The sequence below is a fragment of the Tyto alba genome, unplaced genomic scaffold, assembly GCF_018691265.1.
Source record: "Tyto alba isolate M040663 unplaced genomic scaffold, T.alba_DEE_v4.0 Super-Scaffold_2, whole genome shotgun sequence".
In the NCBI taxonomy this organism is placed as follows: Eukaryota; Metazoa; Chordata; class Aves; order Strigiformes; family Tytonidae; genus Tyto; species Tyto alba.
Window position 1 is genome coordinate 42,211,335 of NW_024881282.1, and position 17,866 is coordinate 42,229,200.

The window sequence follows — 17,866 nt, forward strand, 5'->3', positions numbered from 1 at the left end:
TGTGGCCACTGCAAACTCACTTCAACACTGACTTAATAAATGTAGAACACAGATTATAGCTTTCTTCCAGACAGAAGGAATTACTAAATACTTTCTCCTATGAAAGACTATTTCTGGAGTCTTTTTTGAAGCATAGTTAATGTTCAGGGCTGCTTTAATAGTAGCTGTTTTTTTGGGCAGAGGATTAGCATGGGTTTGTATTTAAAGTGTTACAAGTACATTGCAAGAAACATGTTGCAGCTGCTAGCTTGGTCAACACAGTGGCACTAGAGTTGTAATCTATAGTCTCTTAATGCTTTGGAAACCTGTCTATGTGTAGATTTTTGTATAGAACTTGTCCTTTTTCCAGTCCAACTACAGAGGCTTGTGAGGTTGTCAAACTTCTAACACTGGTAAAATTATCTAACCTTTGTTTCATCGGTTATGGTTTTGAATTATTGGTTTTGGTAATAAAGCACACTCACTTAGCGATAAATATTGATTTGGGTGAGGAATTTAAGATGCAGTACTCGTAGGCAGCTGCAATGATGTGACATGTCAGTGAAGTTATTACAGTCGTAGAGCAGCAGGGTCTTTTCAGAGAGATTTGCACAAGTATCTGAATCCTGCCTATGAGAGTATGTGCTGCAACTGTAAGGTGTCTCTGCAGTACAGGATTTTTAGTCACTTGAGTGTGGTAGACAGTAGCTTTAAAGTTACAGTGATATGTAAACAAAGAATTATCCAAAAGTTTATGTGCCTAATGAAAGACAGACTTCTCTTAACCATCTTGTGTACAGCTTGTTTAAGCGGGACACTAACATAGCTTCAAGTGAATTAAACTTTAAATAAGAGGAAACTCCAGGAATGGTGTATAGGTGACTTTTAGTTTGATAACCATTTATTGAATTTAAAATTTTAGATTATATCAGATTGGAAGTTTGAGGTGAGTTGCTTTTCACTATAGTGCTTCAGAGCTCATGCTACTCAAATAACATATCTCAAATGGCTTCTGCAAGTATTGAGTTGAGACCTGGAGCACTTGTCAAAACAAATGAAATATTCCACTAGTTGAAGAGGTAAATATTATTAGATGATCTATATAGCTTTAAATTATGCTTTTTTTTTATGATACTGAATTTCACTGTTTATAGTTGCATTATGCATTGCCACTTTTGTAACAAAGTGGACTGTTGGAACTTGCTGTAACAGGAAATAATTGAATGTTGCAAGGTTTGACATCAAAACTGCATTAAGGATATTTCTTAAAGAAAATTGTAGCAAGATTTTTCTGTAGGAATCAGCAAAGAAACTATGTTAAGGTCAGTCCATTCTGTACCTGGGTGCCGAGAGGCTTTTGTACTGTCCATTGAGATGCCTGGTAAAAATGTTCTTCTGGAGCAGATTCTTTATGGTCTGATTTGGTGTAACAATTGCTGATGTTTAACCAAGTTTTTATGATTTGGAGCAAAACTGCTCTTGCTCAGTATTCAGAATTTGAAGAGCCTTCACACAGTTCCTCTGAATTTTCCATAGATGTGTCAAATAATCTGTAACACTGCTAGAGCTGATCTTCAGAACCACACAGCTTTTGTAGTTCTAATGCAAGTTTATTGAACTCTGAGGGTTTGTTGATACATTAGGACACCACTGAGGTACTTCAGAACATCTGAGAACCTCTTTCAGTATAAACTGTTAGTGACAGCTAATCACTGGACTATTACACCTTAACAGAAACGGATCGAGATGCATAGAGTTGCTAGAATCAGAGTGCAAAGCACAGCATGAGCTATGATTAAGCAATGTTATTGCTCTTAAGATTACTTGCACCTGAAAGCAAGTCTTGCACTGGCCCCGTATTTAGTCTCAGAGCTCTTCAATGCCAAATGAGCAGTGACTAGAGCTGCAGCTTATCTTAACCTCGTGTCTGTACTTGGATTTGGGTGTATTTGGGCCTCAAGTGCAGGGCTCCTGCTGGAGGCTTGAACAGAGCTTTTCTTAATTAAAATTGAATCAAGTTTGATGTAAATAGTTGTGGGGCATTCTGCTTGGTCTATTTTTGCCTAATTAGCAGCTACTACATCTTTTCCATAGTTACACAAACTCATTTGCCTGATCTGCTTCTTGTTATACTATCATAGCAATTGATAAATCCTCCTGGGCTACTAGTTGGCCAACAGCATCCAGTTTTGGGGCGTTAGATAAAGATATGATGTGGTTTTAAAGAACACTCTTTTATACATGATTTGAATGAATTTCTTCACTTACAGGATGCTCTAGCAGAACATGTTATAGCCAGCTGAAGAATATGTGTGTTAATCAAAACTGAATCCTAGCATGCAGGTTAAATCCATTGTCATGGACTTTCCAACTCTTATAATATTTTTTTGCAAGTAACAGAGAAAACAATGAAGATTTAAAATTAATTTTTAAATTAGGTATCTTGTTGATGATACAGGATGTTGACGTTTTAAGCATATGAATACTGATTGCTTTATGCCTTTTGTCGCTCTACAGAAAATACCCATAGACAGTGTTTTTCTCAGAATCTCCTAGTGATAGGAAGAGAAGAGTGGTTGTAGTTCTGCTGGAAATGGGATTGTCACTTGTGGTTGAGTGACATCACTTCAGGGTCTTTCAGCATCAGTGGTTGTCTTCAGTGCTAATGCTGTACTGTGGCATGGTGCTTAAAATGGTAGATTGATTAGAGCTGAAGCTGATTGTTTCCAGAGCAGAGAACTGAGGTTTTTCTGGAACCAAGACCTTAAGTTTCTGGTAATTAGGTGCTTATCCCTGGACCTCAACTCAGATAGAGTGGTTTAGTCGAACAGTCCTCTAACCTGGCAGGACAATAGCCAGAAGTATTTTCTTTGCTATTTGGCTCTTTGCTTTCATAAAACAATGCAGTCAGTGGTAACTCTTTCCCAGGCATATGACAACTGAGGGTTTTGTTGACCTGAAAGTGGCCAAGTTATTGTTCATCTGAGCCTGTCAGCCATAATAATTTCATGGGGAAATGTATTGTTACTTGTGCTCACCATGCCCTGTTATGTTGATAAAGCTGACTTAAATGATCAGACTTCTGTCTTCTGCACACAGCAGATCTTTATATAGGCATGAAGTGTTTGTGCATTCACTATGCTGTTGTGTAGATGTATGTGTACATACAAGATGTGTCAACCAAGCAGGAATTAAATATAGATTGCCTGTGCAGGTTAAGAATCCTGTGGGTAGATGTTAATTTCTCAGCTACAGCACCCTGATAATGAGGCAGAAGAGCGGCTCTTAGTGTCCCTATTCCTTCTATAGGAAAGTAATATTGTGCAATTTTCCCCTCTGTGCATAGAATTAAATGCAGATACTGTGGGAGGCTTGAGTTGTGATGAAATGGGCTGGAGGGGGGAGCTAAAAATGTTTGGTCATTAAACTGCATTAAGACCTAGGTCTGCCTGAAGATATACTCCTACTTACACTACAAAAGTGCTTAATGCGTGGGCTAACTTAGTGTCGAAACTGTTTTCCTTGAGCTTTGCACAAATTAATCAATGGGAATACACAAAAGCTTGCTCATCCCAAACTCTGAGGTGAAAGCTTTGGTGAAAAGTTAGGATTTTTAACTTGAGCATGTTTTTACCCCACGTGATGGTGGATGTTCCAAACTCCATTTCCCTGGAAACAGATTTACTTCCAGGTGTTTTTGAAGGTTTCCTCTTGATGGTGAACCATATAGGTATACCAAGCAAAATGAAAGACTTAAAAGGCAACAGCTGTTTGAAGGAATCAATAATTTAAGGAAGTATAAGTATGCAAGGTTATTTTGGAATGGAAAACATCCATTTTATTCCTTATCACTCTTGCCAGCTGAATGCTAACTAAAAATATTACAGGAAATATGAAGAAATTGTCCTTAAGCAGAAATTTGTTCTGTAACCTCAGTACAAAGATTAGGGTTGTCTTACAATATATTTCAGTATAGCTGTTATGTAACTGAATGTATATTTATTCTTTCCCTAGACTGTAGATGCCATTTGGCTTGGGGAACAGAACGCGCCATGGGACAACCTCAAAGATATCTCTCCAGACGGGGTCTCTTACTTGGGTGATGTGTCTGCTCTTCTGACTGTCTTCATACCCAAAGGATTTATTTTCTTTTTGGAAATATTCTAAGTTGAAATCTTGTTCCTTACTGGAAACCGTCTACACTAGAGACTGCACACATCATGGGTGATATGGCAAACAACTCGGTTGCATATAGTGGTGTAAAACATGCTGTAAAAGAAGCTAATCATGGAGATTTTGGAGTTACCCTTGCAGAGCTCCGTTCTCTTATGGAACTTCGAGCTACAGATGCACTGCATAAAATACAGGAATGCTATGGAGATGTACATGGTATCTGTACAAAATTGAAAACTTCACCAAATGAAGGTAAGTCAATTTTAAGACTATTATTGAGGAAACTCCATTTAGGAAAAGCATTAGTCAAACAAAGTTTATAAAAGTACTTCAGTTACCATAATAAAATACTATTACTTACCTCCTCTAAGGCAGAAGTATTCAATGGTAAAATGTAAGCAAGAGCTTTTTCAGTTGGTCTAAACTGCATGTGATATGTTGGATTAGTGGTGAAGTACTCTGGAATAAAGTGCATCAATGTAGGCATCCACATATGAAATAGCAATACAATAGTCTAATGTAGGGCTTATTAATGTGTGTTGCTTCCTAGTTCTTGTATTCCCTAATGCAACAATTTTTAAAACTGATGACATCTGTTTTCTATTTGTATTGCATTGAGTTCTTAATAGCAGGATCTAGTTTTTAAATCTATAACATTTCTGTAGATTTCATTTGATCTATGCAAAATAACTACCAATACAGCTCTTGGCACTAAGAGGTACTGTTAGTAGAAAGTTTGCAAAGTGATCACACAATCTAATTCTCTAGAAATAAGCATCTTTAAAGAAGTCTTTGACATGTTGGTCTTGATGGTGTTCTATGGAGTGTGGCTACCTGATGCTTTTGCTCTCTAAAGTTAGTACTCTGAGATAGACTGTACAAATGTGAACAAGGAAATAAATATATCTCCTTCCTGAGAGCTTTCCAGAAGTTTTCCTTAAGATCTAGCTCTCTCTTACTACTCTCTTCCATTGTAAATGAAAACTATAAGCTTTAATTTGTGAAAGAAAAATGCAAGTCATATCACTTAAGATATCTAAACTGTAGTATCCTGTACAAATGTTTTTACATGTTTTTTTCTAACGTTAGCTCACACTTAATGTGAAGTCCTGCTGTTGGTAGTGATTGAGAAGTATCAAAACCTTCATTTTGGAAAATTGTGGTATTGCAGCTTTTAACCAATGTGGTGTCATGTTGGTGACAGTAAAGTACCTGCTGTCTTAATCCTGGAGAGCTGTTGCTTTCTGTTCTTCAGAAATGCTATGGAAAGTTTTGTCTCCTTGGATCAAGAACAGCCTACTAATGCCGTAAGGTATATCTGGGCACAACTGCATTTAACATGTTTCGGCTTGATCTGCTTTGAAGCCAGACTCCTGAAATTATTTCAGCACAGGAACTGGGTTCCTCTTACCAAACTGGAAGTAGCCAACTCTCATGCCTGACTTGCCAGTGAATGGGAGTAGATCAGTTTTAGACTGAAGAAGCCATTTGTAAATCATGAGTGCAGACTTCTGTTCCTCAGCATCAGTGGAGTTGTAAAGTTTAGTGCATGCATGTGTAGCATTGCTGTGTACAAGCAGTGTAACACCTCTTACATAGGAGCAGCAGTCTCTCATTATCCTGTTGACTTGTTGCATGGTTTTGAAAGGCAGTTTCCTTTCTCAGTGAAAAGGGATGTAGTTTCCTACAGTCAGGAACTGAACTGAGAGTTGAATCCTGTTTTGCAGTAATCTGCAAGGTTTAAGGCCCATTATTATTGCAAGCTAGGTGGGTGTATGGTTGTAGATGTCCATGATGCGCTAAGCACCAAATACCTGGTATACTGCAGGATTCACTTTACTTCTTGTAACATAACAATCAGGTTAACACAGGGGAATAATGAGTGTCAGAGTATTAAAACTAAAAAGGGTTAGATGCCCTTTCCTGCAGATTGATTCTGAGGTACTGCAGACTGTCTGATCAAGACCTTTTCCTTTCAAAAGAATTTGACATTTAGATGTACTGTACTGCAATCAGTTAAATGCAATCACTAACTTGATAAAAAGGCGCCATCTTTTTTTTCGAAGTGTGGGACCAGCTCATAAACACAGCAAGGCCTCAACAGTCAAACATGATAATTAGCTCAGAAAAGGTTAAGTAAAATGAGTTAGAGCAATGTCCTCTGCGGAGGTGCCGTTTTGGCTCTAAATCATTAAGTGAACCTTTAGAGAACCAGCTTCACTGTCAGGTAATCTGCTATAAATTTCTTGGAGGTAGTGCTGAAGAGCTCTCATAAAAGTAGAACTAGGTCTTTTTTGTCAAATTCAAGTTGTAAGTACAGAAATGGAGACGTTTCAAATGGAGAAAATCTACTCAAGATCTAAGCAGAAAATTGCTATTTGTTACACTGGTTCTAGCTCTCTAAAATCTCATGTGTATGCCTGCAAGGCCCTATGACACTTCTTCCTATTCAGAAGCTTTCTTTATGATATGAAATGCTGACTTGAGTAATTACTAGTAGCTTCACAGCAGAAGTACAGGTAGTTCTGAAATGACACAAAGTGGATGAGTTCAGCTTATGTAACTTCTTGCTTTGAAGTTGATGACAATGTAAGGCAGTGTCTGTTTTCAGGCAAAATGCGGATCAGACCTACCTGATTTGAAGTGAGAAATGGGAACTGTCCTTTACTAGTATTACTAAAAAAAGACACTGAGCAGACTTTACTGCTTTGTACTTAATGTTTATTATGTCCTTTATATGTGTACAAATGTGAATAAATGAATGTTTGACATATACTAGCAAAAGTCTTTCCTATACTCTGGAGAGATGGACCACCATTGATATTTCCACAGGTCTATATAATTTTGATTGTCTAGTAACTTCTATGTCTAGATTTCTAATAAAATTTGTATATGAAGCTTTAACTAGTCCCTTGCCTAACATTTTCAAACCTAGCACCAAATAACATAAATTACCCTCGTTAAGATACATAATGAACAATCCAATGGCAGTAGTTTCAACCTCAGGACTATAGACTGTGAACTATGAAATTGCTAGTTGTGTGGTAAATGTATCAAGTTCAGTAATGATGCATGGTGAATATTAAAAATACAAATACTTTTTGTCTTTGCCAGACAAAGTGATTCTGATAGTAGCTTGACTTTACATAGCCTTGTTGGAAAACCCTTTTTGTTCTTTGAAAACCACTGCTGTATACTTCTGATGTTCTGCATCCTTGTACCCTGTGAAGGGAGGAGGAAAGTGGTGCCACTGACATTATTTAAATAATCTTCCAAACTCTGCCATGCTAAAAGAAATAAATGGTATCTGTTTCAGAACAGCAATATGGTCCAGCCTTTTGGAATGACCAACCTGTCCTGAGTTTCTCAAGACCTTCTTGTATAGCTTGATTTTCAGAAAGGTCTTGCAGTGCTCTTTGAGTTGAGAGTGAAAGAAAGCACCTCAAAACTTGAACTTCAATTAGTATAGTGTGGTGGCTAGCTAGTAAAATTGCTTCTTTGTATTAAACCTCCAAAGCTGTGAATTCAGGGTGTATCTAAGAATGTTAGAATAAATCTGACTTATTATATACACTAAGAATATGTTTAATTCATTTCACTTTTGAAAAGATCTGCAAATTATATTTTGCTTTTCAGTTGAGTGATTACATAGCAGTTGTTAGCATTTAAAACTGAGCTTTGCAGTTCAGTAGTCTTGGCAGTGTCTTGAAATAGCATACAATGGTTCTAGGAAGTATCTGTTAGAGGTGTTAAATATCCCACTTATTATGAAAGCCAGTTGCAGTGATCGCTGTTCTTATCGATTACCTAGCGTGTTTACAATGGCTTTATCAACTGGGTCCTTAGCAATTGGGTTGACTACTAAAAAAACTGCTACTGGGAAAATCATTGTCTTTAAGCAGGTGCTGATCATAACCTTGGGGGCAATATGGTTGAATAATCCAGACCTTTGATCTGAACATGGCTGGACATTTGGCCATTTTGCTTTGAAAAATGAGCTAGTGTCTTAAATTTTTAATGGTGAGTTAGGCAGCTAGAAGCTGTTGAAGGAGTAAGCAGGAGGTGTACTTATGGAAGACCTTGAGTGTGTGACCTTGAACTGAATATACTTGGTATTCCTTGATTTTTAAGGGCTTGGCTAACTGTTAAAGCATGCAGTGTCTCTTAGTGAAGGCTCCTCACTGTTTCCTGCTAGTGTCCCTTAAGGATGGTACAAGAGTTGAGACAGAGAGGAGGACTTTGAAAGAAATGCGCCATATAAAAAAGAAAATAGGTACAAAAATGAGGTGACAGACCCTGCACAGTGTTAAATATGGGCTCTCTCTATGTGAGAGGAGATAGAAAATGAAACTTCAGAAGAGCTAACAACTGCTGTCCACGTGGAAGCAGCATCATTCAGTGTCTGCCTTTTTCCACATAATGCCTGGAAATGTTCACCAGCTTTTTATAAGATTTTTTATCTCAAATAATACACAAAAATAATAATTATAGTGTTTATAGTAATAATTATATTAAACATTTCATTATAAATGTTACATCAATTGTAGGATCCTAGGATGTTATCTCTGAATACAGAATCCCTACAGTGGGAACCAGAGCTGGCTTCACAGGCTGTGGTCTTGCTAAAGCTGCATGGTGCTACTCAGTCTCGATAGTAGTAACTCTGCTAATGATCTTGTCTTGCAAACTTGTTTACTTTGTACAAAGGTATGTTTTCTACTATTATTCTGTTGCTATGTCGTATTAAGTGCAAGTAGGTAGACCATCAGCTTGATTTATATTGGCAAAGTGTGAATTATAAAATATAGCTGGTTTTCTGTAGTCACTCTGATTTAAGGATAATACTTATATAATTGTATTTGAGATATGGCTTTTCAGTATTGTTACTGAAATATTGAGTAGGGCTTGACTCCATGAATGAGAAATCTCAATAACTTCTAATGTGAGGGTGAAATGCAAATAAGCGTCACTAACTTTGTCTTATTATTAAATAGGTTTAAGTGGAAATCCAGCAGATATAGAAAGGAGAGAAGCAGTTTTTGGGAAGAACTTTATACCTCCTAAAAAGCCAAAAACATTTCTTCAGTTAGTATGGGAAGCACTACAGGATGTTACACTAATTATATTAGAAATTGCAGCTGTAGTATCCTTGGGCCTTTCTTTTTACCAGCCTCCAGGAGGAAATGAATCACGTAAGTAAACTTTTTAGAAAGTAGGTATCAACCTGTGTTATACACCTGACTTTCATGGTCCAACATGACTGTACTGTAAATTTGATGAGAGACAGTAAGACAATGGAAAAGCAGCTTATTCCTTATTGAGAAAACATGACTAAAACTCTAGCTTGCCTTAAAAAGGGCAACATGAGATTCCCCTAGTCATGATCTGGTATCATTCTGACCAAAATAATGCCAAAGGTAAAATTCAAGCAGCAGAAGCAATGACTTGTCTTAGATTCTGTCATGATTCTGTGCAAGTGTTTTTTTAATCTTTGTCTCAATATTTCAGCAATTTATAATTTGCGGCCGTGTCCTTTCTTTGGGGAGTCGGCAAGTCTTAAATTTTCTTGATTTGCAATATGACATTAGTAGCATTCTAATTTAAGAAATGAAGCTATATTTATACTTTTAAATGGAAGATGAAGGAATCTGGCTTTCATTGAACTGAATTTTTGCAATGATATCTGGCTTGTTAAGGTAATGGTAAAGAGGGAAATGATGAGAAAGTAGAAGGTGGTTAACTGATTGTCTATTCTGGCATTCTTATGCCATCATTTAACAAGATAATAAGGACAGGCAGCTTTCTGTATCAACTTCTCTTATGTTCAGATAAGCAGGGATGTAAATTCTAGGTGTCTTAACTTTCTTGAGCTGCTCTAGCTTTCAGGTTCATTAGCAACTTGTGTTTTCCCTTTCTGAAAATAAATGTAAAATTGCAAAGAAGGCTAGCGTGGAAAATGTTTAGGAACTTTTAGTAGTTTCTTCTGTTTGGCAAAACTTTTTGTTTTTGAAATAACTATCTGCATGAACTTTCTTAAATCTAAAACCTGTTTTCTACAGTATGTGGATCAGTAAATGTTGGTGAAGAAGAGGAGGAATCTGAAGCAGGTTGGATTGAAGGAGCAGCAATCCTCCTATCTGTAGTTTGTGTGGTATTAGTAACAGCTTTCAATGACTGGAGTAAAGAGAAACAGTTTCGGGGATTGCAGAGCCGTATTGAACAAGAACAGAAATTCACAGTCATCAGAGGTGGCCAAGTCATCCAAATACCAGTAGCTGACATAATTGTTGGAGATATTGCACAAGTGAAATATGGTAAAGCTATTTTTTAAGTTGAACTTTCTTTTATTTTTAAAAAAGGAACTGCAGTCAACATACCCAGTGATCTCTCGTAGGTGATCTTTTACCGGCTGATGGTGTACTCATTCAAGGAAATGACCTCAAAATTGATGAAAGTTCACTGACTGGAGAATCTGATCATGTTAAGAAATCTCTTGACAGAGATCCTATGCTGCTGTCAGGTGTGTAACATTTGACAATTCTTGAAGGAGGTGATTTGTTTCTGGGGTAAACTGGTTATTTAAAATTGAAGTTAAAATCTGGCAAACTGGACCTTACCTAGTCTGACTCCCAAAAGTATCCAAAACCAGTGCAACTAGCACAAAACTTTGTCAAAGTGAGTAGACTCTTAAAATTGACAAACATTTTGTGTAGATGATTATAGTTTTGTTTTCCAGATAGTTTTGTCAACTAAAGCTCTAGAGAATCACAGTGGTATATATATACATACCTCTTACTGTTTCATCAGTGTGAAGGTTGAGAACTCACTTTGTTCTCTGTCATATAACTGCTCAAGTCTCAGTGGAAAATTTGATTCAATCTTTCAGGTACACATGTGATGGAAGGCTCTGGAAGAATGGTAGTTACTGCTGTAGGTGTGAACTCTCAGACTGGAATTATCTTTACCTTACTTGGGGCTGGAGGAGATGAAGAGGAGAAGGAGAAGGAAAAAGAGAAGAAGGACAAGAAAAGTAGGCATAATAATCTTAAATACATGGGAAGGGAGGGGTAAACTCCTGAATGTTACTGGATAAAGTCATGTTCTAGTCATCTGTACCAGAATTTTTTTTTTTTTAAAAACTTCATGATTTCAGTAGGTTTCACAGGGAAAAAAAACCCTCAGATCCTGTGACCTGAGACTATGCCACTAATAATAACGCTTGTCACATGGATTTTTAATTAAAGTTCAGATCTTATTGGTCACTTGGAGCTTAGAAAATTTACAACTCCTAACCAGCCATGCCATGTATAAATTGTTAAACAGCTGGCTTGTGTAACTTGGAAGTACATTCATGCCTAATAGCAAATACTTGTTTACAGCAAACAGGCTATTACCAATAGCTCAACCTAGTAAGTATCTAGCTCTGCTTTTGACAGATAGAAAACGTCATGTATAGAGAGGTCTTTATGATGCATGAAGGGGAAAAACTTGTATCATTGATACTGATGAGTTTGTGGATGTCTTAAGCATATACAAGACTGACTTTGATAAAGGTGAGCAGACAGCTGCTTCTGCCACTCCTTTTCTTCCAGAGCTGAAATTTTGAATGCTCAGAGATACACACAAGGCAAATCCCTAGCAGTACTTTTTTGTAAACTTTATTTTTAGAGGGATGAGGGGCTTGTAACCCAGAGCACTTTGAAGCCCTTCTGTGAACTGTGAAATGGTCTATTTTCCTTATTCTGAAGGACTTGCTCAGTAGCTGGAATTATAAGATCACTTACCTAAGCCATAGCCTTTATCCTGAGAATGAAAGCTTAGAAATGTTAACCAGTAATGTTTTGATACTAGCTCTCACAAAGCATGTTCAGAACTGAGCTTCACCACTACAAAAATTTTTCTAGAAACCATTATGAGGTCTACTGGATGGGACTAAGTGAAGATTGTTGGCAGAAAAATATACATTTTTCCTTAGAGAAATATGAAATAGTAATGGAAAGCCATACAGAAACATGCTTAGGAATCTCAATGACCTTCAAACTAGAGACAGTTGTTGATGTGTGTGCTCTGTGTAGGAATTAGGACAAACCAAAAAGCACAGTTCAGTCCTAATACACAAATACCTACAATTCTGACCCTTCTTAAAACTTAGAGTGAGTTTCTTCACAAGAATTGTTGTAAGAAGAATTAAAAGTTCAAAATTAGTTTCAAGCTTAAGCAAAGTAGTGAAGAATAAAAGTGGGCCTGCAACATTTTCAGGGATTAGCGTGGAACAGTTTCCATCCTTTGCTCTTTCCCTCACAGTGGAAGGAAAAGGAAGCAAGCAACAGTACCAGCTGCTACAGAAGATACTGAGAAGATTATAGCTTTTATTAATATTCTGCCAGTGTTCACTATTCTAAAAGTAGAACTCTTTTTGACAAGTAGTGTTTTGGTGTGTCCTAGGGCCTGAACACTTGTGAGGTTTTTTTGTCTCCAAAGATAGACAACTTCCTCTTTGCCTTAAGTTAGGTGCCTGATAAGATTCTCCTCAGTAAAATTCAGGTTAAACTAAATTAGCTTCTCTGTGAATGTTAAGGAGATTAAAGTGGCTATTTTTAGTTAGCTGTGTATGACTTGGTTCAGAGTGAAAGCAAACATATGTATAAGGAGTTAGAAGTAACTCAAGTGTAGAATTTTGCTTGTGTAAGAGAGAAAGGGGAACTAAGAAACAACAAATGCTAAATTAGGAGACAGTGATGAGTTCTTAAGAAGTCTGAAGTGGCATCTTCTGGAGAAGGTGGACATGTTTTGGTTTGTTTTTTTCTTCTCAGCTGTTATGAGGATGCTTAGAGGGAAATATTATGTATAAAACTCGGACTATGTCTACAGTAATAATGTAGTGGAGGTATTAAATGTCATGCCAGACGGGCTATTTGATAATTTGATTTTCTTCTACCTGAGTATTGTCATATGTTTCAGTCTACATAACCTAAGGCTGAAGACTTAATGAATTACCAGTGATACTGGTAAATTCTGGGGTTCATTTTAAGTTCCTCAATTTTGTGCTTTCATTTCAGGTTATTATAAATAGTAACTATAGCCCTTTCTTTTTCAACTTAAGAGAAAAAATTGTCACTTGCCAAGGTAGTATCTAAACCTTTCTACCTGAAAACACAAACAAAAAGAAGTAGTGTGCCCTCCTCTCCCACCACAGCCCAAATAAGCTACACATGATGTGTTGGTCTTCTAGTTACCTTTAATGTTTCACTTACTTATTTCAGAATTTCAGATTCACTTTAATGTCATAAATTTATTTCCTAGAAAAATGTGTAGGCAAGCCTTTTAAATGCTTTCCTCACAAGTGTAATAAATGCATGTATCAGTAATTTGTACAAACTTAACTATGGTAGCGTAACACTGCTGCAGTCTTATATGTGAAAAGTAAAGTCTAAAAAACTAATGTGAGCTGTTTCTGTGAGTTGACTTGTTCTTGTAAAGCCTCAGTTATGTCAGCCTTCTGTTTCCAGTTTGTTCTACATGTTTTTTAAAAATGCAGTTGCTTGTTTCAGCATATGGTAATGTATGCATTATATATAAATATAAACACTGAAATAACTCTGCACAGCCAACTTAAAATACAAGTTGTTTCCCTCTTCAACAGGTAAAAAGCAAGATGGAGCTCTTGAAAACCGTAACAAAGGTAAATGCAGGTTCTCTGATACTTTTGTGCAAATCCCTATTTTCTGAGTGTGTATGTAATGAATACATACTTTCCAATGAAAATGCATATTGACTACTTGGATCCAAAGCTCTTAGGCTAAAGATGGCATAAGTGAATCTGCCCCAAACAAATGCTTAGCTGAACTTGGTAGTCTCAACATAGCTCGAGACTACAGAAGTAAACTTTACCAATGATTCTCAAGCTATGTTGTTGAGGTGAGTTAACCTTGCTTGGCTGCTAGATGCCTGCCCAGCTGCGCTCTCCCCCTCCTCAGCAGGAGGGGACAGAAAATAGGATGAAGAGCTTGTGGATTGAGATAAGGATAGGAAATCACTTACTAATTATCTTCACAGGCAAAACAGACTCAACTTGAGTCTGTAATTTATTGCCAATTAAAAATAAGAGTAGGATGATGAGAAACAAAAAACAACTAAAAACATCTTCTTTCCTCCTCCCAGCTCAACTCCACTCCTGACTTCTACCTCTTCCCCCTGAAGAGCACAGGGCTATGGGGACGGGGGTTTTTTAGTCAGTTCATAAGGCTTGTCTCTGTTCCTTCATTCTCATGTTCTTCCCCTTCTCCATCCCTCCCATAGCATACAGTCCTTCATGAACTTCTCCGGTGTGAGCCCTTCCCACAGGGTACAGTGCTTCAGGAACAAACTGCACAAGCCTCTGTTCCTGAAGCACTGTACCCAGCTCCTGCCAGGAGCCTGCTCCAGCACGGGCCCTTCACAGGCTGCACCTTCCTTCAGGGCACGTCTGTCTTGTGCGGCGTGGGGTCCTCTGTGGGCTGCAGTGTGGATATCTGCTCCACTGTAGTTCTCCGTGGGCTGCAGGGGGACAGCCTGCCCCACCACGGTCTTATCCATGGGCTGCAGCTCCCCTGCTGCCAGCACCTGGGCACCTGTACACAATACACTTGTCTAAACATCCATGTGTGGCGTGGTGTGTCTGGATACAAGGTGCTACGCAGTGCTGGTGTTTAATGGAGCACGGTGTTATTAAGCTTTTTAGGTATCACTGATTTTGGACTGAATGAATGGCTAAACTTCATATGATCTTAACTTCTAGCTAAAGCTCAGGATGGTGCAGCCATGGAAATGCAACCACTGAAGAGTGAGGATGGTGGGGATGGAGATGAAAAAGACAAGAAGAGAGCAAATTTGCCAAAGAAAGAAAAATCTGTTCTTCAAGGCAAACTCACAAAGCTCGCAGTTCAGATTGGCAAAGCAGGTATGAGGTATCAGTACTCTCCTTATGTTGAGGTCACATGTTTTAATAAAGTCAGAACATGCATAGTTTGTGAGGGGATGACTTAAGTAGCTAGCCTTGACTAGTTTGATTATTTTAAGTGCAAAATTCCAATGCATGTAAATATGCCATTGTGCCTCAGTGTGCTGATGGCTTCTCAGACTGTCACGTGGATAGCCTGTATTTTTCCTTGATTTAAATAGATTCAGGCTTTAGAGTGTCAGCTTCTGAGAGAGAAAATTCCAACTTCATAACAGTGGACAACTGCTATGAAAGATGATTTTAGATAAGATATAGCATTTAGTGATGTACCTAGAAATCTATAAATTGAGTGAAGTCTGGAAAATGCGGTAGGGTCGACCAGGTTATCTCTGGTACTTCCAGAGGCTTAGGAATTTCTGCTTAACATATGCCTTGCTGATATGTAACATTTTAATTGACTTTCTACTATCCTTTAGCTTCTGTTACCTTTCTATCAGCTAATATTCAGCTGTCTTGTCAAAACATTTGATAAACTGTTGCTTCTTAAAAGTAGACTAAAACAACAGTCAAGTTCACTGTAAATTTTAGGCTATGTTAACTAGTATGTAGAGGTTTAATTCAAATATTTCAGGATTTATTTTTGTCCATATAGAATTGTTGAAAGATTTAAGCTAGAAGCAACTTCTAGGAGTCTTGTAGCCCAACCCACAGTTCAAAAAGGGCTGGCATCAGCATCTGTGGTGTGAGGACAGCAGTTACAATATGAGGAGAAAGTAATTGAACTTTCAGCTTTAGCACTCTAGTTATATATAGCAATGTTAATTTTTCAGAGAAACTTGTACTGAGAAATACTGAATTGAAGCTTCCACAGTATGTTTAGTGTAAAATAGTCTTCTTATCAAACAATTTTTTCACATATTTCATAAGAGAGCTTTTTTTTTTTTCCTTTATGCACCTTTTGACCCATTGTAATTCCCCACACAGTCTTAATGTTCACCTGCTTCATGCATGTGCCTTTTTGTCCTGCTGCTTTGGGACAGTGCACGCACTGAAGCATCTTTCTATAGAGAGCTGACACTTCAGTGACTTCTGTTCCTTTATTCCATCCAGGTGCATTTTCCTTCACTGTTTTCATGTGGTGTCTTAAGTGTGCCACTCAGCTTGCTAACAGCAGTCCTGATTTGTCTTCCCAGTTACTCCCAGTTCATTGAACACTCTGCTTAGCTGCCATATTTAATCTCACCTTCAGCAGGAAGCAGGGTACAGGCTATCAGCAGATTTACTGAACAAGGCAGCAGCACCATCATCGAAGGCCTGCTGAATTATTTCGGTTCTTATTCTTCTTACTCAAATTACTTTACATATCGGTTTCTCCTTTTCATAATTAGATCTACACTCTTCAATTAAATGGGAAGAAAAAAAAATTTTTTAGAAGTTTCTAGGTGAAATGCATGAGGAAATACTTTCATTGAAAGTTGGAACACCTTTGGGAAGTACCTCAATGTTTCCTGACTTGCGCATTTATAATCTTAGTTGTAAACGAACTTCCATCAAGGCAGAAATAGTTGCACTTATCCACAGTCTATATTGCCAAATATTTGAAGTAATTTCTGAAAATTGTTTATTCTCTTTTTAACAAGGTTTGTTGATGTCTGCAATCACAGTCATTATCCTTGTGTTGTATTTTGTAATTGATACCTTCTGGGTTCAGAAGAGACCTTGGCTTGCTGAATGTACACCAATTTATATTCAGTATTTTGTGAAGTTCTTCATTATTGGAGTTACAGTCTTGGTGGTGGCAGTACCAGAAGGTCTTCCACTTGCAGTCACTATATCTCTGGCTTACTCTGTTAAGGTAAGTGGATAGATGGGGAACAGATTTTAAAGGTAGGTGGGTGTATTCATCAGCTGTGAAATCTCAGTTGAGATATGCTGCATTACATGTATGTGACAGACTGGGGAGAAGCTTTTCTTGTTTCCCTGAACTGCATAAGAAATCCACTATGGTATTTTTCTTAATCTCTGAATACACACTAACATAAACAGTGGGTAGTGACAAACTGGTTATCAACAGCTAAAGATTTTAGTTCATAACATTGTAGCATTTGCCTATAATAAATAGATGTGTTAAAATTTATAAATAAAAAACCTCTTCTATAAGCCTGAACTTCTACCTGTGTTAAGCAACTACTACAAAAGTTTGCAGATTGATTCTCCTTGGGGACTTGAATATTGTAGAACATACAGTTTTCTATTTATTATACTTCATGTTTTTTAACTCATGTTCTTTCTCTTAATTTTATTATTGCTTCAGCATGCTGGGACTGGTTATTGATCTGAAAATGTAATTGTAAAGACAATGGCTGTTTAGGCTGTATTCTAAAACTTACTAACTTACAGCACTAACTAGCAGTGGCCTTAGTATTGTATAATTTAAAGTTACACTGCCTCTTTGAGGTTAAAATACTATCCAAACCTATTAAGTAAAGAATTTATAAGCGATATCTGACCTATGAAGCTTGTGTAGTCCTCACGATCTTAGCTGAAACATTAGGATCCCAGTTAGTATTTCATTTTAAGTCTGACTCTAGCGCTATTTTTGAAATATATATTTCATCTGATGTTTGGATAAGTCTGTAATATAGCTTACTTGATCTTTCTTGTAAGCAGAAATACTTTTTTGATGTTGTATCTGGTAAAGCTCAGTCTGTACCTCCCTTCTACTTCTAGGTATCACCATCAACTATTTACTCATTAACAGTCTGAATAGTATCA

At 37.4% G+C, this 17,866-nt stretch overlaps 1 protein-coding gene across 8 annotated transcripts in view; it reads left to right on the forward strand.

Moving 5' to 3' along the window:
• Positions 1-17,866, forward strand: part of ATP2B1 (ATPase plasma membrane Ca2+ transporting 1) — a 62,968-nt gene that overhangs the window by 24,109 nt on the left and 20,993 nt on the right. For all 8 annotated transcript variants that reach the window (XM_042792143.1, XM_042792141.1, XM_042792145.1 and 5 more), the window contains 8 exons: positions 3,994-4,404; positions 9,147-9,344; positions 10,212-10,466; positions 10,547-10,672; positions 11,039-11,182; positions 13,796-13,834; positions 14,930-15,091; positions 16,732-16,946. In XM_042792143.1, the coding sequence (XP_042648077.1) occupies positions 4,200-4,404; positions 9,147-9,344; positions 10,212-10,466; positions 10,547-10,672; positions 11,039-11,182; positions 13,796-13,834; positions 14,930-15,091; positions 16,732-16,946 (1,344 nt within the window). In that variant the 5' untranslated portion in view covers positions 3,994-4,199. The remainder of the gene's footprint in view (positions 1-3,993; positions 4,405-9,146; positions 9,345-10,211; positions 10,467-10,546; positions 10,673-11,038; positions 11,183-13,795; positions 13,835-14,929; positions 15,092-16,731; positions 16,947-17,866) is intronic.